The sequence below is a fragment of the Spea bombifrons genome, chromosome 2 (assembly GCF_027358695.1).
Source record: "Spea bombifrons isolate aSpeBom1 chromosome 2, aSpeBom1.2.pri, whole genome shotgun sequence".
Lineage (NCBI taxonomy): Eukaryota > Metazoa > Chordata > Amphibia > Anura > Pelobatidae > Spea > Spea bombifrons.
In genome coordinates this window covers 53,285,417-53,309,149 of record NC_071088.1, presented here as the reverse complement: position 1 = coordinate 53,309,149, position 23,733 = coordinate 53,285,417, and the positions used below count along the sequence as shown (strand labels likewise).

General features: G+C 43.7%; 1 protein-coding gene across 1 annotated transcript in view; it reads left to right on the top strand.

Annotated features, from left to right (window-relative positions):
- The window catches only part of LOC128473668 (uncharacterized), a 140,838-nt gene that overhangs the window by 27,675 nt on the left and 89,430 nt on the right, over nt 1–23,733 (top strand). Inside the window, exon 2 of the mRNA XM_053455919.1 lies at nt 2,670–2,784. Within this exon, the coding sequence (XP_053311894.1) occupies nt 2,670–2,784 (115 nt within the window). The remainder of the gene's footprint in view (nt 1–2,669; nt 2,785–23,733) is intronic.

Below are 23,733 nucleotides of genomic sequence, written 5' to 3'. Positions count from 1 at the left end.
ACTAGAACAGGTTCTTGAGACACTTCCCCAGGGTAAATGTCCAGGTCCAGACGGATTTACCCCGATATATTACAAGAAATTTCTCCCTATTCTTGGTCCTCAACTGCTTAAACGTTTTCACAACCTTTCAGACGGAATTCCACTTCAGCTGTCAAAAATATTGGCAAAACTTTTAGCACTATGACTCCCTTCCCTTATCCATCCTGACCAGGTGGGTTTTGTACCGGGTAGAGAGGCTAGGGACAATACAACAAGACTTTTAAGTCTTATTGCGTATTCTCAACATCATAAGTACCCGGCTGTGTTGGTGTCTATGAATACCGAAAAAGCTTTTGACAGGGTGGCCTGGTCCTTCTTGTTTAGGGTGTTGGACCCAACTTACTTGCTTTGATTAATTCTCTGTATTCCAGTGCTATGGCCCAGGTCAGGGTCAATGGCGTTTTGTCGGGTCAGGTCACTCTGTCTAATGGTACGAGACAGGGCTGCCCCCTTTCCCCTTTATTGTTTATTTTATCCCTGGACCCTTGCTTAATGCAATACGTTCAAATTCTTCTATTTCGGGACTGCAAATTGGGGACACTGAACACAAGGTTTCAGTTTACGCAGATGACATGCTGTGTTTTCTTCTGAATCCAGTTCAATCTATGTCTCAAATACTTAAGGAATTAAAAGAATTTCAAGTTCTCTCAAATTATAAAATCAACCTTCAAAAGTCAGATATTTTAAAACATTATATTAAATACTTGGGCCTTTATATTTCTCCTAATTTCCCTGACCTCGCCAATCTTATTTTTTTTAGGCTTCTCAAATTGATTTGTGAGAGACCTGAAGAGGTGGTCATTCCCGCACCTCTCTTGGTTCAGGAGAATGGGTGTTCTCAAAATGGATATCCTCCCCAGATTGTTTTACCCATTCAAACCCTTCCTGTATTCCTGCTAAAGATTTTTTTTTAGAGCATGTCACATGTTATTTACTAGCTACGTATGAGGGGGGAGAACCCCTAGACTTTCTTATTCTCATCTAACGAGACCAAAGTCTCAGGGGGGTATGGGACTTCCTAGCATTGGACGGCTTCTCATCTTAGACGTATCGTAGAATGGTCCTTATTTACAGCTAAACAATGGGTACATGTTGAGGACTCTTTCTTTTGCCAACACAATGCGAACAGATGAGACTACCTCTGGTTCCACACCAACTATTGCTCCAACACTTAGGGTTGTCAAAATCCTGCCTTTGCTCCAGGTTGCGGAGCCGCGCAAATGAGCACTTTACTCCCTCCAGGCACTTTTGCACTCCGATTGCATCATGTTCTGCAAAATTCGGTTCTAAAACCCCTACAAGATGTTTGTATGATACATCCCATACCAAAACATTTAAACTATTTCTATTTACAATTTTGTCTCTGGTTTACTAAGAGATTCCCGGGTGCTGCTCCCTCTCACGCGGTTTGAGAAACTTTGTAATGCAGGAAGGGAAACCTATTATCTCCTATCTCTTTTATACGCTGCCCTTTTGGAAGCTGAAAATTTGCCAGCAAAACGCAAGAATTGGCCTTCAAGTTACTCACCAGGTGGTATAGGATTCCGGCAGAACTGCACAAGTTTTTGCCACATGTTTCCTCACAATGCTGGAGATGTGATTTAAGCTCAGGCACATGTGTCCATATATACATGTGTCCCTTGGTTCGTCCCTTTTGGTCAAAGGTTCTGGCAGTAATTAGAGAGGTATGTGACCCTGAATTTCAGTTAACACCACAATTGGTATTCTTGCAGGCCTCCCCTATACCTATAGGGAAATATAAACGTTCCCTTACTCTACATTTTCTTAATGTGGTTAGGGCTGTAATCCCACAGTTCTGGAGGGCTCAATCCACCCCCCCCAATTCAGGCTTGGTTAAAAAAGGTAATCTTTAGATATCATATGGAGTACCTCGTGATGGTTTCTAGGGGAATGGCACATTCACATGAGTTGAGATGGTTCCATTGGAAGGAATTTCTCCTCTCCCCAAAGTTCAAGATCATTATGGGGATTGAGGCCCCGTCACCTACTGAACAGCTAGACAGTATTGTTTCTGCGTAAACATTTTTTTTGTGACCATTTCCTTTACTGTCAATTTTGTCTGCTTTTCTTTTACTAATGTCAGTCACACCACTCACGGTTTGGTTTTAGTTTCCATTTTTGGTTTAATTCCCTTAATTTGTACCCAATCATCTGTGATCACATATACTCAGGCTAAATATTTACATCAATTGCTGGTAATTTGTGGGTCTCAGTGGCCCTTTTCTCATACATCTCCTGTTCATTTAATTGAACCACTTCAAATAGGAATCACCTGGCATTGTCTTGTCAATGTTTTGTATGATTTTACTGATGTTTGTATTTTATTATACTTGATCTCTGTACCTCATTTTGTTTAACATACACTTATTACCGGTTATTATTGAGACATATGTATGTAAAAAATGCCCAGTGTATGTATAAGTGTATATGAATGTGGTTCATATTTCAATAAGACAGAATTGACTCAAAAATCACAATAACAAATTAATGCTAAGAAGTTAAGGCAAACAAATTTTACTAAATTGTTAACATAGCATTGTGTATAACCAGTTTTTTTTTTTTAATTAAACACGGGTAATAATTATTTATTTCTATTTTTTCTTTTACAGAGTCAGCAACAAAACAGTTTTAAAAGGTTTTGCAAATACAGCATGCGGATTTTGGTTACCTCGGTTGTTACAGCAACCATAATATTAATAACTATAAGTCTTACCCTTTATTCATGTAAGTACAATAATATATATATGTTCCTATTGCACAAGTCAAAGATGTGGTTAGCAATTACCTATAAAAAAGTTTGCATTAAAGATTTGCATAGAGTGCTCAGCCCATCTCACCTTTTATTTTCTTAAGACAAAATAGATCACACACAATTCTATCAAATGTAAACACCTTTTCTGTTTGCTAACATTGTATTTATATAACAAAAACCTAAGAATCATTTAGTTCTATAATCATTTATTAAAACTAGGTGACCTGGATTGAGTCTGACTTGAATGAACTAATCTTTTCACAGTCAGAACTTAGTCAATCAATGATGTATTCATACCAAGGCACTAAATAGGTTAATTAGCCAGCCCCTCCTCCAGGACAAAGCTTTTTTTTTGTAAACAATGCGTGTTTTAACATTTCTGCAGGGCTCATGTTTGGCCGTCATTTTCTTCTCTCATATTTACTGTACCCACACAAGTTGTATTTGTTTTTCAGGACAAAGGCTAATTAAAAAACTGCTAAATATTAATATTTTTTCCTGAGTTTAGAAATACCCAATGTTTTTATGTCTTTTTGCTTTTATACGCAAGTTATAGGGCAATAAGTACAAGCTCCTATTGCTATTTCAAAACCATTTTTAATTTCCAATCTGGTCATACTTGGGACATCTTTGAAGCTGGTCAGTTCAATGTACCTCCATCAAACCATGTATGTTCACATACCAGAAACCCAAGGGTATTTTAAATGCTTTTATTTTCACTTTTTCGAAGAACACATTATACCACCAACCTTTATCAATGTTTGCAGTAGTATTTTTTGTGTTTTTTTCCCCCATGCTTATGCTATGTCAGGTATGAATTTACAGCTACTGGTATATGCCACAGCCAAACAACAGCCAATATGTGTTTAGCAACATCTCCTGAGTACAGTAGTACCACCCATGCATGTTGAAAGTTTTGCCCCATGTCCTATTTGGGATATCTTTGAAGCTCCTCAGTTTAATTAACCCCTGTCAAACCATATCTGTTTTAAAACTAGGATATTTTAACCCTTCTCATCCACTAATTCTACTACAATGTGATTAGTAAGCTGGTCTCCATTAATTTGCATGATTCAATGTAGTCCTTTTATTCAACCTCCAGTGGGAGGTCTGAGTTCTTAGGAGGGTCTGGAGCGGTCACAGTGCGCCCTGGGCTGGGTTTTCATTGTTGCCTCCTAACGATTTAAAAAGGTGGCCGGCACTATATTTAATATGGAGCACGTTGACACCTCGTGGAGAGGTCATACAGGGCCCCTTCTTCAGATTTTGGTGTTGCTGAATGCCTCAACGTCGATTCATTACAGCAGCAACGTTTGGGATCATAGATCGCTTTCTACACCCGATTAAAGTCATGACGTGCCTGGCATGTCAATTGTCGTCAAGAGGTTACATTAGGAAGCAGGGCCTCACTTTAAAGGTTTCATTAAACCTAGTTGTAGTAAAAAAAATACAGGACAGTCCTTCTGTACACAATATGCACATAACAATTCAAAGAGTAAAATTAAATAAACAAGCATGAAAAGCCAACATGCACACATGTGCATCACCTGATCACACCAAAATGTGAGTTGTGAGAACAGCAAAACAAGATAACCACTGATTAAATCAAAGTAAAAATACAAAACATTGCAGTGAGGCTTTGCCATAGAAGATGCTCAGGACAGCTAATGGATTGGAAACTTGCAACAACCTGTCCATTGAACTCGTATAAACTCCAGCAAAACCTGTTAAACCTTGCCAGTGTTTCGCCATTTGTTAAGGCTAAGGAGCAAAGGATATTTAGAAAGAGAGAGTTGACACGGTGGTGGTATTTGAAGGTGGGTACAGAAGGAGTGCATTACAAAGTAACTTCTATATAATACACCATTGTAAATCACTACATACTGTACATAAACATTAAAAAAAATTGAACACACTGTTTTGTGGTGTTAAATTGAGGTGATATATATGTGCAAATGGGTAGCTCTGCATTTGACATTCATGATGGGACTTATAAGTGAGGCTTGAAATTGGTACTTAAAACATGCATGTGGCTATTCTCAATCTAAGAAGAGACCAATGTTTGCAGCTAGATATTAATCTTTCGCTGTCACAGTTCCTCGCATGCAGGGGCGTAACTAGAGTAACGAGAATCTGTTAAGGGCCCCCCCAACCCACCCCCAACCCATCTATCCCTTTCTCACAATCTCCCCTCTCCCTCCCTACCCCCCTTCTCACAATCTCCCCTCTCCCTCCCTACCCCCCTTCTCACAATCTACTCTCTCCCTCCCTACCCCCTTCTCACAATCTACCCTCTCCCTACCCCTCTTCTCACAATCTACCCTCTCCCTACCCCCCTTCTCACAATCTACCCTCTCCCTCCCTACCCCCCTTCTCACGATCTACCCACTTCCCCCTTCTCACGATCTACCTCCCCTACCCCCCCTTCTCACGATCTACCCACACCCCACCCCCCTTTGTAGGTCACTTACCTTCAACTCCTGTGTTGGGAGCATGAGGCGTTTGTCTCGGGTGCCGGCGCTTCACTCCAGAGCGCCGGCATATGACGTCATATGCCGGCGCTCAGCGTGAAGCGCCGGCACCCGAGACAAACGCCTCACGCTCCCAACACTGCACTCTGAGCAGCGCTGAGGCAGGCGGCGGCGACGGAGGCAGCAGCGGCAGCAGCTGGGAGCAGAGGCATCCTGGATTTCTGCAGCCGCTCGACACCCCTTGGGTCCCCCTGACTGGCAGAACTCCTGGGCCCGGTCGCAGTCGCGACCCCTGCAACCCCGGTAGTTCCACCACTGCTCGCATGCTACTCCTCTGTGCAAATTGCTTCACTGGATTCCCATACCCTACAGAATCAAATTTAAACTTCTTACCCTGACCTACAGAGCCCATCAACTCTCCACACCAGTATATCTCTACTTTCCTATCCAAATACACCCCTAACTGCCCTCTTCGTTCCTCATCATCAATACTCCTGCATCCAGGATTTCACCCATGCTGTTCCCCTTCTGTCAGATTTTCTCCCTCGATTGCAAATTTCAAAAGCTATCTCAAAACTCAAACGTTTCGAGAAACATACAACCAACAACCTCTATGATCAACTCATCTCATCCAAGCAGTCCTCTCTGTTTCACTTCCCCCTAAACTGACTAAATTGTAAGCTTGCAAGAGCAAGGCACTATTCCCCTTTTGTAACAGTTTGTTATTGTTCATGATTTTAAATGTATTGTAATGACTCTGATTGTAAAATGCTATTGAATCTGGTGGCATTATATAAAGAAGTGCAATGGATTTATAGCAGGAGAAACAGGAAAACTAGATGGACTAAGCAGAGTATACTGAATTTGTTGATGACATCCAAGAACATCTGGGGCAGGTTTCAAATTATTAAGTCAAGCAGAGGAAGGGCAAGGGGAGGAAAACAATAATTAAAAGAATATAGGCAAAGCGTTTAAAGGTGAGGAGTACAAGGATAAAGAAAATGATGTAGAGAAGGGAGAGAGACAGGGCTGTACCTTGGCGTAGGCTGACTAGGCCGTACAGGAAGTCACCAGAATCAGGAATCTGCACACACTCCCCACAGGAACTCAGGTGCTTAGCTGTGCCAGGAAGGGCCAGCTCCCCAGTAAATCAAAATAGAAAAAGGCTCCAGGCACTCAAGGGTTCCATCAGGCAGATTTATTGAAGGAGAAGGACAACAACGTTTCGACCTCACGATGCTTTATGCTGCCGTACAGGAGGCAGCATAAAAAGCCTCCCCACCCAGGTGCCGGTGCTGCCCTCAAGGTTTATTTAGTGGCACCAACCATGAAAATTATTAGGCAGACATTCTCGTTTTTTCTTTGGACAGGTAGGGGTAAGCTGGGAAGCTAGGGACAAAGTTGGCACTGGGAAAAACTGGGTAGTTGGCAATATGAAGTGGTTTAGGGACAAATGTGACATTGCTAAGCAGTTCGGGGACAGATGTGGCACTGTTAAGCTGTTTGGGGACACACATGGCATTAAGCTGTGAGGACAAATATGTGTAAGAAAAAAGAGGTGATGTTGTTAAGCTGTTTGGGCACAGCGGTGGGGTTGTTAAGCTGTTTGGGGACAAATATGGCAGGGACAAGTAGTTTGGGGACAAAGATGGCAGAGACAAGATGTTTGGGGGTAAATAAGTATGTATGCACAGTGCTATGCACAGCTATGTATATGTAACCCTTTTTTTACCTTGCTCCGCTGTCAGGCTGGTAGTTACAAATTTCAGTGACGCTGGTGACAGGAAACCTGAACCTCCGCAATTGCTGGGAGATCGGGACATCTTCTTTCTTTATGCAGTGCCTCCACTCAGTGATTTGTACTATGTTGAGTAGGGGAACCCACCCACTGAGAAATGGCCCCTTTCACACAAGAAAATAACACACAACTAAAATGCAAATTATTTATAGACTATATTGAAATAAACAGGTATTATAATATAAAGACCCAGCTGCTGTGCCTATGCAGTTCAGTTCTAGCAGTGGGTGAACAGTCCTGAGAATATATATATATTTAACACAGATAACTGCCAACACCCGCTCCCCCACCCCAAATGTAGGTGTTCTTCCCACCCAGATGTCCCAGTGTTGGTGCACTGTTGGGGCCCTTGATGCAGGTAGCGCTACCCGGGGAGAAAAGTATATATATGTTGATATATATTAGTTAAGTACCTCTCCTTAGTGTCTTCAGGCAGCTCTGGGATGCTGCCCCTTTAACCTCCTGGCTGAGAGTATAACTGTCTTCCCACACAGATGTCTGTCTGCAGCTCTGCTTTCACCTCACTGGTACAGGATGCAGGACTTGGACGCTCTGGGTACTTGCAGTCTCTCACTCTCACTCAGGAAGCATACAGCACCATGCTGTATTCGCTGCACACTTCTACTTCAATGTACTGCTTGGATGTCAGCAGTACACACACTAAAGGCAGCAGGCTTATTTCAGGCCTACTTACAGGGAGGACAGTCTGTCTCTCTTCCTCCTTCACTCCCCTGCTTAGCTCTGCTCTTCCAGAAGTTTCTTCCTAGACCCTCTCCTCTGATAGGCTGAGAAACATTCCCTAGCTTAGGCAAACTGACATATGTCCCATTGAGATACTGATTGGCTCAGAGGAGACAAGTAACCTGGTGCTGGAAGGAAAGGTCAGTATCCATGACAACCCAGCTGTAATGTTATTAGACAAAATAACTGCACTGGGTTACACCCTCCGCCTCGAAAAAAAAATATCCTGCCTCCCACTGGCAGGAACAGAACATCCTAGCAAAGTATAAAACAGTAAAACACAACATGGTACGTGATACACGAACAGCGACTTAGAACAGTAAAGCACTCTCACCAAGAATTTCGGTTAGGGCGTGCAACACATTTATCAATTTATTGTACATGGGTTGGGACTGAAAGTAGGTGGGTTCCCCAATGTTGTCATATGTTAGAAACCTCGGTGGCCTTCTATTTCTCCTGCTGCGACCCAGATTCCTCTGAGGAAGTCCTCTGGTATCTTCAGCACAAGGTCTTCCCCTTGCACTGTTGGGGAGGGGTCCAGTCGCTTGAGGCTCTGGTTCTCCCATAGTACTTAAGTCTCTTTCAGAGGAACCTGGGACAAAGCTAGGGCTTTCAGGATTCAGACAATTTGGAGGAGAATCGTGGACAGAAGGTTGGGGTAAAGTCCACCAGTCTTGTTCACAGCCAGATTCAGCAGCTCCTCTGCTAACAGGAACAACTCCACTAGAACCTTCTCCAGGGTCAATTGTTGATGGAGGTTGCATACTAGGGCCCTCATTTCCATTACTCTGACTATTTTCAGGAAAAGCCACAGGTAATAAGTGATTCCTGTGCCATGCCTTTATCCGGCCTTCAGGCCCCTTGATTCTGTACACGGGAATCCCTGGGATCTTGGAAACAACTTCAAACAAGATGTCTTTCCAACGGTCAGCCAACTTGTGTTTTCCTGGAATGCCTAAATTTCTCAGTAGGACTTTGTCTCCAGGCTGAATGTCCTTATAACGTACTTTAGTATCATACCTTTGCTTGTTATCTTCATTCAGCTTGGCTGTGGCCTGCTCAGCCAACCCATAAGCCTTTTGTAAGTTCTCCTTTAATTGCCTGACATATCGGTAGTGAGATCCATGGTTCATTCCATCTGAGGACACTCCCAGACGGATGTCAATGGGCAATCTTGCTTCTCTTCCAAACATCAAAAAATACGGGGAGAAGCCAGTGGATTCATGCCGTGTACAATTGTATGCATGAACCATCGCTTCTACATGCCGACTCCAGGACCTTTTCTCACAATCTTTAAGTGTCCCTAACATATTAAGCAGCGTTCGGTTGAACCTCTCAGGAAGAGCATCTCCCTCAGGGTGGTATGGGGTCGTTCTAGACTTTTCAATCTGAAGTAGCTTCAACATCTCATGAATAAGCTTACTTTCAAAATCTCTACCTTGATCGGAGTGCAGCCGGTTTGGGAACCCATAATGTACAAAGAACTTTTGCCATAATACTTTAGCAACAGTGGCAGCTTTCTGATCTTTTGTTGGGTATGCTTGGGCGTACCTGGTGAAATGATCAGTAATCACCAAAACATTGCTGGTGCCAGTAGAATCGGCTTCTATGCAGAGAAAATCCATGCAGACTAAATCCATGGGGCCCAAACTCCTAAGGTGGCCCATGGGTGCAGCTCTGGTAGGTAGGGTCTTCCTCTGGATGCATCTTCTGCACCTCCGGCAATACAGCTCTACAGATTCTCTCATTCCAGGCCAGTAGAAGCGATCTCGTATCAACCCAAAGGTTTTGTCTACTCCTAAGTGGCCATGGTGGTCATGAAGAGACCTCAGGACCATCCCTCTATACCTTTGAGGTAGGACTAATTGTTTCCTGCCAGGATGATCATGGTATTGTATAATACGATACAGGAGTTTATTTTCAATATGGAATCGACGCCACTCCTTCTTAAACTGTTGTTGTAGCTCAGCGGGTAAATCATTCAAAAGCTTAAGATTATTAGTCTTCACAGCTCTTAACAAACGACCAACTACAGGATCTTGGTTCTGGGCTTTTTGCTTTTCCTCTATTCGAATCATGGACCACAGGGGAATTGTGGCTGGAAGGCACATAGCCTCTGGAATGGCTTCAGGCGTACAGCTGAGAGAGTCTATACACCGCAACTCTGAGAAATTTACCCACTCATTTTCCACTGTTGAGGTTTGGCAAAGGGCTCTGACTCCTGGGCCAGGGATCTCAACCCACTCCTCTTCATCTCTCACTGCAGGCAATCCAGGTCGTCTAGATAGAGCATCAGCCCCCACATTCGTTGGTCCTGCCTTGTATTTCAATGAAAACTCATAATTGGATAACGCAGCTAACCACCGATGACCTGTAGCATCCAACTTGGCTGTAGTCAAAATGTAAGTGAGAGGATTGTTGTCAGTTCGCACCTCAAACTTAACACCATACAAGTAATCATGCAACTTCTCCACAATAGCCCACTTAAGGGCAAGGAACTCTAATTTATGTACTGGATAATTCTTCTCACTTCCGGTTAAACTCCGACTGATATAGGCCACTGGCCTAAGCCCTTCAGGATATGGTTGGTGTAGGACAACCCCAAGTCCTTCCAAACTCGCATCCACGTGTAAAACATATGGCTTGTCAGGATCAGCATAAGCTAGAACGGGCGCCTCAGTCATCTTCTGTTTAAGAAGCTGAAAAGCCTCTTCACACTCTGAAGTCCACTTTTCCCCAATAGGGTCTTTGGGGTGACGAATTTTGCGCCCCTTTTTAACAGGTTCCGCTTGCAGAAGATTGTGGAGACTTCGGGCTATCTTGGAGTAGCCTTCCACAAAACGCCGGTAATAGCCACAAAATCCCAAGAAAGAACGCAACTCCTCAATGTTACTTGGTTTGGGCCAGTTAACAACTGCTTCAATTTTGGCAGGGTCTGTGGCCACTCCTTCAGCGGATACGATGTGTCCAACATATGTAACTGAATTCTGAGCAAATTTGCACTTATCTAATGAAAGTTTGAGACCTTCAGCCTGTAAACGATCTAACACTTTCAGCAGCCGCTTTTCATGCTCTTCGGGATTCTTTCCAAATACAATTATGTCATCCAGGTAGACCAGACACTCCCTTGGATTCAGATCCCCTAATGTCTTCTCCATTAGTCGTTGGAAAGTGGCTGGAGCTCCGGTTACACCTTGTGGCATACGGGTAAATTGGAAAAACCCCAAGGGACAAATGAATGCAGTCTTCTGCTGATCTTCTTCTCTCATAGGCACTTGATAGTATCCAGACCGTAGATCTAAGACACTAAACCACTTGCTCCCGGTTAAGGCATTCAGGAGGTCTTCTATCCTTGGCAGTGTATACTGATCAGGGATAGTTCTCTTATTCAATGTGCGATAATCAATGCACAGGCGCACTGAACCATTCTTCTTTCTCACCACGACTATGGGAGAAGCATACTGACTTCTGGACTCACAAATAATTCCAGCCTCTTCCATTTCTTGAAGTATGTTTCTCACATCTTCAATATCTCGAGGAGCAATTCGTCTGGATCTCTCACGAAAGGGAGCAGGATCATTCAGCCTAATGCTATGCTGGGCACTTTTGGCACAGCCCACATCCATATCTCCTGTAGAGAAGGCCCCTTCTCGGGATCTAAGAGCCTTCAACAGTCTCTCTGTCCATTCTGGGGATAGGTGGGACCCATCCAGATTGAACTTTAGGTCTCTGGAAGAATTTTCTTCACAATTTACTGTCAGCATCGTGAGAGGGGTTATCTCTTCCAGAAGGTGGATAACTCCCAACTGCTGACAATGATCTATACAAATATCAGTAGCAGATCGATTGAAGACAGTTACTGCAAATATGTCGATCTTCTGACTTCTCCAGTCTTTCACTTCTGGCATAATAGTCCAACCTTTAATGGAGTCTTCCTCAGGAAGGGATTCCAGGCAGAACTGACAATCCCCAGAAAACATACCTTCTCCCAAGACTGCAACAGCTGTAACAGACTTAATTTCTCCAGGCTTTAGAGAAACAGGTTGGGGGCCCCAATAATGAAACTGTCCAGTTTGGGTCTCAAGAGCCAATTTATGACATTCTTGTCTCAGAGCTGGTTCTAGTTCTTCCATCCTTTTCATATAGACATCTCCCACTTCCTTAAGGTAGGTTTGCAACAGACCTCGAACCATGTGAGTGTTCGTCCCAAGTATAATGGGAATACCAGGCCGACCTAGGTTTGGACACACTAAGGCTTCAACATCCATAGGATACACCATTCCAGTGTCCAGCTGAGGAATCACAATCTGCACCTTGACGACTCCTTCGACAGGATAAGCCTGGGAACTCAACCCCCACAACTTGACATCATCTGCTGGCAAGATAGGTAAATGGCTTAGATGCTCATCGTAGAATGGACGGAAAATTATAGTTACTTGGGAGCCTGTGTCCAGCAATGCTGAGGCATGAATCCCTTCAACCATAAGAGATATGAGAGACTTTGGGCCTATCCTAATATCTGTAGACAGTTCATCATTACCTTTACTAGGTAGCTTTTTCCTTTGCTTCCTTTGCTTCTTCTTCCTCTGATATTTAAGCTCTGCAGGACTCTGTTCAATAGTTAGGACTTCTACATTAGCAGAACCAGCCTTAAGAGGGCATTTACTTAGCAGATGTCCCTTCTGTCCACAGTTGAAACACTTAAATTCTCTCCTCATCTCGGGCTGTGGCCACGCTCTAGGAGTCTTCTCTGAGTCTTTGGGTTGAGCATCCACTTTCTTTTCCTTGAACTCAGTTTTCCGTTCTTCCTTTCCAGAGGCTTTGGTGTCAATTCCCTTTTGGCTAGCTGCATAGGAGAATTCCTTCTCAATGGCTTTAGCCTCCTTTATTAGATCTGAAAAGCTAAGGGGACCTCTAGATCGCAACAGAGTAGTTAAGGACATAACTCTATTATCCTGTGAACGAGTCCCTCTAAGTACTTGTTTTCTTCTGTATGCATCAATTTCACCTCGAGAAATTATCTTCTTTTCAAACAGCTTACCTAATATCAACTCTAAGCGAACCAAATAAGCAGGGAGTTTCTCCTTTTCTTTCTGGATGGTATTATAGTACTGAGTACGTAGTTCATCCTCTGTATCATCATCTCCATAGACTTCATTCAACACCTCAATAATATCATTGGCTGTTGAGTCAGGGTATAGCAAGAGATGATGTCTCACTAATTCCAATGCTGGAGTTTTCAAACCTTCAATGATTCGTTGACGTTTAACATTCTCAACACAGGTCCACTCTTCTAACATCTGGACTGCATTACTTTTCCAGGTAGAGAAATCCTCCTCACCTGTGGGCACAGGCATAACACCGGAAAAGGTTTTCAACTTCCTGTAGTGCTGTTCATGAGATGCTTGTACAACACTTTTAGACAGCTGAGCCAGTACTTCAGTTAAGGATGGACTTGTCTCATTTCTCTGAGTAACAGGGGTGGTATGATACTTCTTTCGAGATCTGTCTCGCGTGGGCAGCTTAAGATGCTTCCTTACAGTTTCACAAACGCTCTCACTGTCACTATGGATTTCGGTATCAGAGTCGGGGCTGAAAATGTTGTCATTGTCCCCATCGTTGACTTCACCGTCATCGTCGCTATTTTCATAAGCGTAAATCAAAGGACTGCCAGGTATATGTGTCCCTGGCAACTGTATACACATAGGACCATCTTCCTTGTTCAGAGGTCCATAGCCTCTTACTAGAGCCACAGCCAATCCTGCTGTTTCATCCTTCCGGGTCTGTACTAGACGAAAATGCTCTAATCCTTGTATCTGTCGAATGGCATCATCAAAACTTTTTCTTTTTAATGCAAGAGGTATATTGCATATAGCCACAGCCTGGTTAGGTGGAATAGATTTTCGCAGTGCCCATTCCCGAACTTCTAGGGAGTTGGGGTACGAAATGCTACTAATAACTCTATTAACGTCCCAACTCATCTCAGCAGTGCCTCCATCTGTAACCCTTTTTTTACCTTGCTCCGCTGTCAGGCTGGTAGTTACAAATTTCAGTGACGCTGGTGACAGGAAACCTGAACCTCCGCAATTGCTGGGAGATCGGGACATCTTCTTTCTTTATGCAGTGCCTCCACTCAGTGATTTGTACTATGTTGAGTAGGGGAACCCACCCACTGAGAAATGGCCCCTTTCACACAAGAAAATAACACACAACTAAAATGCAAATTATTTATAGACTATATTGAAATAAACAGGTATTATAATATAAAGACCCAGCTGCTGTGCCTATGCAGTTCAGTTCTAGCAGTGGGTGAACAGTCCTGAGAATATATATATATTTAACACAGATAACTGCCAACACCCGCTCCCCCACCCCAAATGTAGGTGTTCTTCCCACCCAGATGTCCCAGTGTTGGTGCACTGTTGGGGCCCTTGATGCAGGTAGCGCTACCCGGGGAGAAAAGTATATATATGTTGATATATATTAGTTAAGTACCTCTCCTTAGTGTCTTCAGGCAGCTCTGGGATGCTGCCCCTTTAACCTCCTGGCTGAGAGTATAACTGTCTTCCCACACAGATGTCTGTCTGCAGCTCTGCTTTCACCTCACTGGTACAGGATGCAGGACTTGGACGCTCTGGGTACTTGCAGTCTCTCACTCTCACTCAGGAAGCATACAGCACCATGCTGTATTCGCTGCACACTTCTACTTCAATGTACTGCTTGGATGTCAGCAGTACACACACTAAAGGCAGCAGGCTTATTTCAGGCCTACTTACAGGGAGGACAGTCTGTCTCTCTTCCTCCTTCACTCCCCTGCTTAGCTCTGCTCTTCCAGAAGTTTCTTCCTAGACCCTCTCCTCTGATAGGCTGAGAAACATTCCCTAGCTTAGGCAAACTGACATATGTCCCATTGAGATACTGATTGGCTCAGAGGAGACAAGTAACCTGGTGCTGGAAGGAAAGGTCAGTATCCATGACAACCCAGCTGTAATGTTATTAGACAAAATAACTGCACTGGGTTACATATATTTACAGAAAATGTCTACAGAATTTAAGTAGGTGCTCGATATCTATGCTAAATATACAGGGTCACAGAACCCTCCATGCCCTGGAATCCTGGAGGGGTATGAGGGCCAACCTCCTCCATGCAGACTGTGGGCCCTGGCCTTGGAAGGGATTCTGTTTTAGGGGAGGTGGGTACAAGGGTTCCCCCTGGAACAGAGTGCCACGTTTCCCCATTGCTAGAGACTTTAAAGTCTGTGAAGCTCAGACACAGATTTGGAGTACCTGAATTTTGTGAGGGGGGTTATATGTGATATGTTTTGCTCTCCATTACCTCTATGGCCAGTATTTGGATCAAGAACTGAAATCCAGCCGTTTTAAACTGGTTTTAGCCAGAGATCAGAGAACCGCCCATGTTTACTATCTTCCCCATAGACTACAATAGCAACCCCCTACAGGGATGAGGCTGTGACTATTGTATGTAAACTACCCCCTTGCACTGTTTAAAATAGGGGTGTGTTTCCCATTAAGAGATCTTAATGAGATCTTGGAAGTGTGAAATGAAAGAACTAGGGAGAAGAACAGAAAGGGTGAGCAAGAAAGGGTGAGCAATGAAATATTTATGGCTACATCATTTCTATGCTAGTTTTAAATATTAACTAAACCCACACACTAGAACTGAAATCCTGCCATTAAAACGTGACGTTATTATGAAAAAAGCACAATGTAATATACTGTATCTAAACAGGCTATCAATGGCAGGTTAAATGTAAAACTCCTCCTCCATAGACTGCAAGTCTGTATCACATCTAGTCCAAATGAAAAATTATCCCCCAAAAGGGGGACAGCCCAGCAGCCGACAGGAAGTTAAGGACTCTAATCTATTGATCTACCTTGTCTGTAAAAGACTGCCTAATTACAGGAAAAGTAAATAAATAAATAAAACCAGACGCGCATTTCTACGTAGCGTTCACTACATTTTCGGCTTGTAGTGGATTTTCATAATCGATTAGTTGGCCGATTATTTTTTCGATTAATCGGATAAAAAATTAAATGTAAATGTTTCAAATGTTAAAACAACTGGATGTTAAAAACAAACGGCAGAATAAAAAAAACTTTGATAAAAATGCATTTCTTGTTTTTATTTCCCAACCTGCCCCCCCCCCAGATATGCACATTTGAGCCCAGGCTTGCCACACTACCTCCCAGATGTCACATAACCCCAGACAGGGCCGGCCCTATAATGGGGCAGACTGGGGGAAATTGCCCCAGGCGGCACTTTAGAAGGGGCGGCACTTTGCCGCCCCAAGCGCTTTTTTTTTTTTTTTTTTTTGAAGCGGAGGAGAGAGAGAGAGGGGCACCGAGTGGTTTTCGCTTACCCGCTCGGCGCCCCTCTCTCTCTCCTCTGCGGCGAGTCTCCCTGTTCGGTCCCGGTGCCGGCTTGTAATGCAGAGCGCCGGAAGTGACGTCAATTTCCGGCGCTCAGCATTACAAGCCGGCACCGTGGCAGAGCAGGGAGACTCGCCGCAGGACTGTTTAAAGGTAAGTACCGGCGTCGGCGGGGGGGTAAGTACCCGGCGTCGGCGGGGGGGGCGGCGTTTTAAACTTCGCCCCAGGCGGCGTTAAGTCTTCGGCCGGCCCTGACCCCAGATATGCCACACTGCCTCAGACAAATGACACACTGCCTTCCACAAATGCCTTATATACCCCCTGATATGCCACTGTGCCCCCTGATATGCCTTATACCCTAGTATGCCTTATACCCCCAGATATGTCACTCTGTCCTCCCCAGATATGCCATGGTTCCCTCATAGATTCACAGACTCGTTCACAGACTCGTATACAGCACACTGACACTATACTTTTATAAATAAATATAGGATTCACCTTCACTGCCCCCAGGATTTAGATTCCCCTTAGTCCCCCCCCCTTTACCTCTAACTGCACCTTAAGTTAACCTTATTAAATTAACCCTCAGTCCTCAGCATTAAATTAACCCTAACAACCTCATCAATCATAACTGCCCCTAAATTAACCCTTAACACCCGTCAGAGTGATCGTCAGAGTGATTGCAGGGAGGTTAGTGTTTTGATACCTCCTATGCATACATTGATGCACTCTCGGTTAAGGGTAAAACAGGTTTCTTTATTATGCATAGCTTCATAACATACAACCGCCATGCTGAGCTGGTTAGCTCCAAACTACAGTTGCTACAACTCACACTGAACTCTCTGCAGGTTGCTTCTATAACATTGCTACATCTTTTCTCTTAAAGAAACAAAAACAACATTAATAATATAAACATGTAGAATACAGAAAATATATATGATTTCAAATGGTGTCCTAGATTAGCTAAAATCAGACATAATCTTTCAGATGAACTGGCTTTTTGCATACTCTGCCAGATCTGGTTGTATATTGGACATCTGCATTGCTCCCTGGAATATTTGCATTGTCTGTCCCTTGTACTCCAGTGTTCCATGCTTCTAGTGTTCTTGGTTCCTGCACATTTCGCATTGGGGCTTTCGCCTGGTCGGGTGTTGATAGGTGACACTTCTGGTAGAGTAATGTCAAGATCCCCACCTGGTTCCCTAGTGGCCAGTTCTCTTGTTCTCCTTAGGTGCTGCCGATTTCTATTAAAACAATCGACCGTCTTCTGTTTGCACTACATATGAGCGGGGTCCCACCTGCAGGGGCGTAGGAACCGGGGGGGACGGGGGGGACAGATCCCCCCCAGGAAATCATGCGGGGGGGACCGATAATAGAGAAATCCCCCCAGGGCTGTTTGAGGTAAGTGCCCTCGGTGCACAGCTGCCCGATCAGCAGCTGCAGCGTGCAGGACTGGTTGGGGAGATCACGGATTTCCCTAACCAGTCCAACATTAAGGGCACACTTACCGGTGTGATCTCTGTCACTGAGCGCCGGGCGATGGGATATGACGTTTATATCCCAACCCCGGCGCTCAGCATAAACAGCTGTGCGCAGCCGCACTGCACTGAGAGTGAGCGGCAAACCAGAAGGAGAGGATGAAGAGAAAGCAGAAAGGAAGAAGAGAAAGGTAAGAGATGTGAAGAACGAGGGGGGGGTCTGATGTGCAAAACGAGGGGGGGGTCTGATGTGCAAAACGAGGGGGGGTCTGATGTGCAAAACGAGGGGGGGGGTCTGATGTGCAAAATGAGGGGGGGGTCTGATGTGCAAAACGAGGGGGGGTCTGATGTGCAAAACGAGGGGGGGTCTGATGTGCAAAACGAGGGGGGGTCTGATGTGCAAAACGAGGGGGGTCTGATGTGCAAAACGAGGGGGGGTCTGATGTGCAAAACGAGGGGGGGTCTGATGTGCAAAACGAGGGGGGGTCTGATGTGCAAAACGAGGGGGGGTCTGATGTGCAAAACGAGGGGGGGGTCTGATGTGCAAAACGAGGGGGGGTCTGATGTGCAAAACGAGGGGGGGTCTGATGTGCAAAACGAGGGGCAGTGTATATATGTACGTGTGTATGGGCAGTGTATATCTGTACATGTGTATAGGCAGTGTATATGTGTATGTCTGTATGGGCAGTGTATATGTGTACGTGTATATGGGCAGTGTATATGTGTACGTGTGTATGGGCAGTGTATATGTGTATGTGTGTATGGGCAGTGTATATGTGTACGTGTGTATGGGCAGTGTATATATGTACGTGTGTATGGGCAGTGTATATGTGTACGTGTGTATGGGCAGTGTATATGTGTACGTGTGTATGGGCAGTGTATATATGTACGTGTGTATGGGCAGTGTATATGTGTACGTGTGTATGGGCAGTGTACGTGTATATGGGCAGTGTATATGTGTACGTGTGTATGGGCAGTGTATATGTGTATGTGTGTATGGGCAGTGTATATGTGTACGTGTGTATGGGCAGTGTATATATGTACGTGTATGGGCAGTGTATATGTGTACGTGTGTATGGGCAGTGTATATGTGTACGTGTGTATGGGCAGTGTATATATGTACGTGTGTATGGGCAGTGTATATGTGTACATGTGTATGGGCAGTGTATATGTGTACGTGTGTATGGGCAGTGTATATGTGTACGTGTGTATGGGCAGTGTATATGTGTACGTGTGTATGGGCAGTGTATATGTGTACGTGTGTATGGGCAGTGTATATGTGTACGTGTGTATGGGCAGTGTATATGTGTACGTGTGTATGGGCAGTGTATATGTGTACGTGTGTATGGGCAGTGTATATGTGTACGTGTGTATGGGCAGTGTATATGTGTATATGTGTATGTGTGTATGGGCAGTGTATATATGTACGTGTGTATGGGCAGTGTATATGTGTACGTGTGTATGGGCAGTGTATATGTGTACGTGTGTATGGGCAGTGTGTATGGGCAGTGTATATGTGTATGTGTGTATGGGCAGTGTATATGTGTACGTGTGTATGGGCAGTGTATATGTGTACGTGTGTATGGGCAGTGTATATGTGTATGTGTGTATGGGCAGTGTATATCTGTACGTGTGTATGGGCAGTGTATATCTGTACGTGTGTATGGGCAGTGTATATCTGTACATGTGTATGGGCAGTGTAAGTGTGTATGGGCAGTGTATATGTGTATGTGTGTATGGGCAGTGTATATGTGTATGGGCAGTGTATGTGTGTACGTGTGTATGGGCAGTGTATATGTGTACGTGTGTATGGGCAGTGTATATGTGTACGTGTGTATGGGCAGTGTATATGTGTACGTGTGTATGGACAGTGTATATGTGTACGTGTGTATGGGCAGTGTATATGTGTACGTGTGTATGGGCAGTGTATATGTGTATATGTGTATGTGTGTATGGGCAGTGTATATATGTACGTGTGTATGGGCAGTGTATATGTGTACGTGTGTATGGGCAGTGTATATGTGTACGTGTGTATGGGCAGTGTGTATGGGCAGTGTATATGTGTACGTGTGTATGGGCAGTGTATATGTGTACGTGTGTATGGGCAGTGTATATGTGTACGTGTGTATGGGCAGTGTATATGTGTATGTGTGTATGGGCAGTGTATATCTGTACGTGTGTATGGGCAGTGTATATCTGTACATGTGTATGGGCAGTGTAAGTGTGTATGGGCAGTGTATATGTGTATGTGTGTATGGGCAGTGTATATGTGTACGTGTGTATGGGCAGTATATATATGTACGTGTGTATGGGCAGTGTATATGTGTACGTGTGTATGAGCAGTGTATATGTGTACTTCTGTATGGGCAGTGTATATGTGTACGTCTGTATGGGCAGTGTGTATGGGTACGTCTGTATGGGCAGTGTGTATGTGTGTATGGGCAGTGTATATGTGTATGTGTGTATGGGCAGTGTATATGTGTGTATATTAGGAGTGTATTTGTCTTATAGTGTATACGTCTGTGTAAGTATGTTCAAGGGCAGTGTATATTTATGGGGAGGCATGTGTGTGTGAGCAGTTTATGTATGTTTGGGCAGGCGTGTATAAGGGTAGTGCATATGTGTGAGTACTGGCAAGTGTGTATGTGCAGGAAACTGCAGCGTATATGTGTGTTTTTGTGGGCTGGCATGCGTAAGAGCAGTGCATATGTGTGTGTATAAGCAGGCATGTCGTACTTAAAGGGAAGAGAATGATTCCCTGTAACACATGTTTAACTCAGGGGCGCCTAGGGTTAAATCCAGGCCTATTTCTGGTTAAAATGAGTGTGTGTGTCACTGTATGTAGCATTTGGACACAAGAGAATATTGCGGGGTGCTACTTGGTCTAGGGCATCACTAATACAAAGCACCACGTGTTAAATCTACGGGTAGGCAGAGTAAGTAAAGGATGTGTTTGAATGCGTGTCTGGGTGTGATAGCGTATGTTTGTGGGTATGTTATTGTGCACATCTGTTTTTGTGGGTATGTTAGTCTGTTTTCAGGTGTGTTATGGTGGGCATGTGTCTAGGTATATTAGGGTGGGAATCTTTTTGGGTGTATTATTGTGTGTGTGTGTGTATGTATGTGTATGTTATTCAAGTGTTTAAGTGTGTGGATATGTTCCTGTGTGCATGACGTGTTAGGAGTCTTAGATGGATCATTCAATACATCATAGTAGTCTCTGTGGCCGTGTCCAGTGGGGTCCATCTGTGGTTGTAAGATTTTTCTGTTTCTGTGGGAATTTTCTCCCATTCATCCAGTAGAACGTTTTATGAGCTGAAGGTGATAAACCAAGACATTTTGGACAGCACTATGGTTCTACCTTTGTGGGGACAGTTTTGGGGACGGTCCTTTTCTATTCCATCTTGACTGTGCCCCAGTGTACAAAACAAGGTCCATACAGGCATGGTTGCAAAAATTCCCCACAGAAACTCTCCAAAATCTTGTGGAAATCGTTCCCAGAAGAGTGGAAGCCGTTATTGCTGCAAAGGGGGACCAACTACCTATTAATGTCTATGTATTTATAATGCAATGTCATAAAAATCCCTGTTGGTGAAATGGTCAGGTATACCCTACCAGTAAAAATGCTATCCCCCCCAGATTTTTAGGGGTTCCTACGCCCATGCCCACCTGCCGACAGACTGTTGCCTTTTGCCAATATTTGTTGTAGTTATCCATCGGCTGTATTTGCACAGAATCATTTCTTTGGAGCACTGACAGATCTCTTGCACCTTTGTTATAATAATGTTCCTGTCGTTTTTGGTTTTCGTGTAACCTGACTCGAGTCTGCTCCAGAAGTTTGGGTTTTAGTAGCTGTTCACTCATTGGCAGAAGAGTCTTCATTCGCCTGCTCATAAGCCTTTGTACTGGACTACTGGACAAACCCTGGCTTGGTGTATTGCGTTGATCCAATAAACGAACGGCGGATCATGGAGCGCATATACATAGGGAAAAAAATAAAATACAATAATAGTGCAATATGTTAAAATAAAAAAGACTTTAATATGGTGTAAGATCCACTAGCCACACCATATTAAAGTCTTTTTTTTCAACATATTGCACTATTATTGTATTTAATTTTTTTCCCTATGTATATGCGCTCCATGATCTGCCGTTCGTTTTTGTATACACTTTGAGGAAGAGTGTCGTTGGTAGCTGCTTACATTTGGGAAGTACTATATTTATTTTTATTGAATTTACACGTGGAATTTGTTTTTTTGTTTTTTTTTGCTTTCCGTTGATCCAATAAAGACAGATATATATCTGTCCCTGCTTGCTTTGCCTTCCGCATCAGCCCCTTTACAGTTTTGACCGCAGACTCTGCTTTTCAATTACTTTGCGGGTATCCTGGGGATGAAGTCTGATGGTCAAACTCTCTTAAATTCAGCTGATGAAAATTGTGCAGCAATGATATGGGTGAATGCCATATCATGCAAAATGGGCTTTTAATTTTCTAATAACTGTGTTAGATCTGGTGTCCTTTAAATGGTCCACTTCCCAAAAATTAGAAAAATAGTCCACAGTTATCAAAAAGTCCTTGCTATCCCAAGTGAACAAATCTGTACTGATTTTTCCCAGGGTCTTTTCGGAATTTCATGTGGGTGCAGTGCTTCCTTACTTTGTTTGTCTTCCCAACATCGGCATATAATACACTTCTCGATAAAGGTTCTTAACTGTTCATTCATACCAGGCCAATAAACACACTCTCGTGCTCTCTGTAAACAACCCTCTATGCCAATATGTGAGGCATGTATTCTGTGCATTATGTCTTGTCTCAGACCTTCAGGTATAACTGCTCTTTCCCCCTTATTCCATGCTGTACTGACAACTCATCTCGTATATGGAAAAAAGGAGGAACATCCACTGGGACATATTGTTTACATTTAGGCCAGCCTTCAAGAATTACTTCTTTCAAAAGTTTCAGTGTCTTGTCATTTTCTGTGTATGTTTGTATTGATTGTAGCTATTCCTTTGTCGGTTGTTATTGGTAAATAAGCTCTACTGAGGGCATCTGCAATAAGTAAGTCTTTTCCTGGACAGCAGCAGATGGTGAAGTCATATTTCTGCAGTCTGAGCAGCATACGCTGCAACCTCTTTGGAGCATTTAGTAATGCTTTCTTTGTTATACTTTCTAACGGCTTGTGATCAGAATGCACTACTACGGGTCGACCATAAGTATATTGATAAAACTTTTCCATCCCGAACAACACAGCTAACAATTCATTTTCAATTTGCGCATATCCAGATTCTGTTATAGTCAGTGCTCGACTTGCAAATGCAACAGGAATCTTCTCCTGCATGAGTGTTGCCCCAGGCCTTTCTCGGATGCATCACATTGAAAACTAGTTCCTGTTCTGGGTTATAGTACTTCAGAATTGTGATTTCTGCAATTGCCTGCTTTATAGACTCAAATGTTGTTTGCTGTAGCTCCGTCCATTCCCATAGTGCATCTTTGTGTGTCAGCTGTCGTAGTGGTTCACGCATTTCTGACAAATGACTGCAAAATTTAGACAGATAATTTACCATGTCCTCACCTACAGATTCGCTTCGCTGGACCCCACGCACATCTGTAGGTGAGGGCATTCCTTGAATTGCCTTGACTTTTTCTGGATCCACTTTCAATCCCTGAGATGTTAGGAGATGTCCAATGTATGGTACGTCCGTCAACTTAAGTTGCAATTTTTCAAAATTTTGTTTGATATTGTGTTTCCTACATCTTTCTAAAAATAGTCATTTTTTGATCATGATCCTGTATTGTAGACTCCATATTTTCACCTTCTCCTATCACCAGTATATCATCTGCTATTGTTTTGATTCCTGGAAGTCCCTCCAGAGCTTGGTTGAGCTTCTGCTGAAACACTTCAGGGGCCGGACTTATTCCCACCTATAGGTGGCATTCGAAGCCACCTATATCGCGCAAATGGTGTAGCAAAAGTTGTCAAATATCTAGATTGCTCATCTAACTCTACGTGCCAAAATCCATTTTTGACTTCACAGACAGAA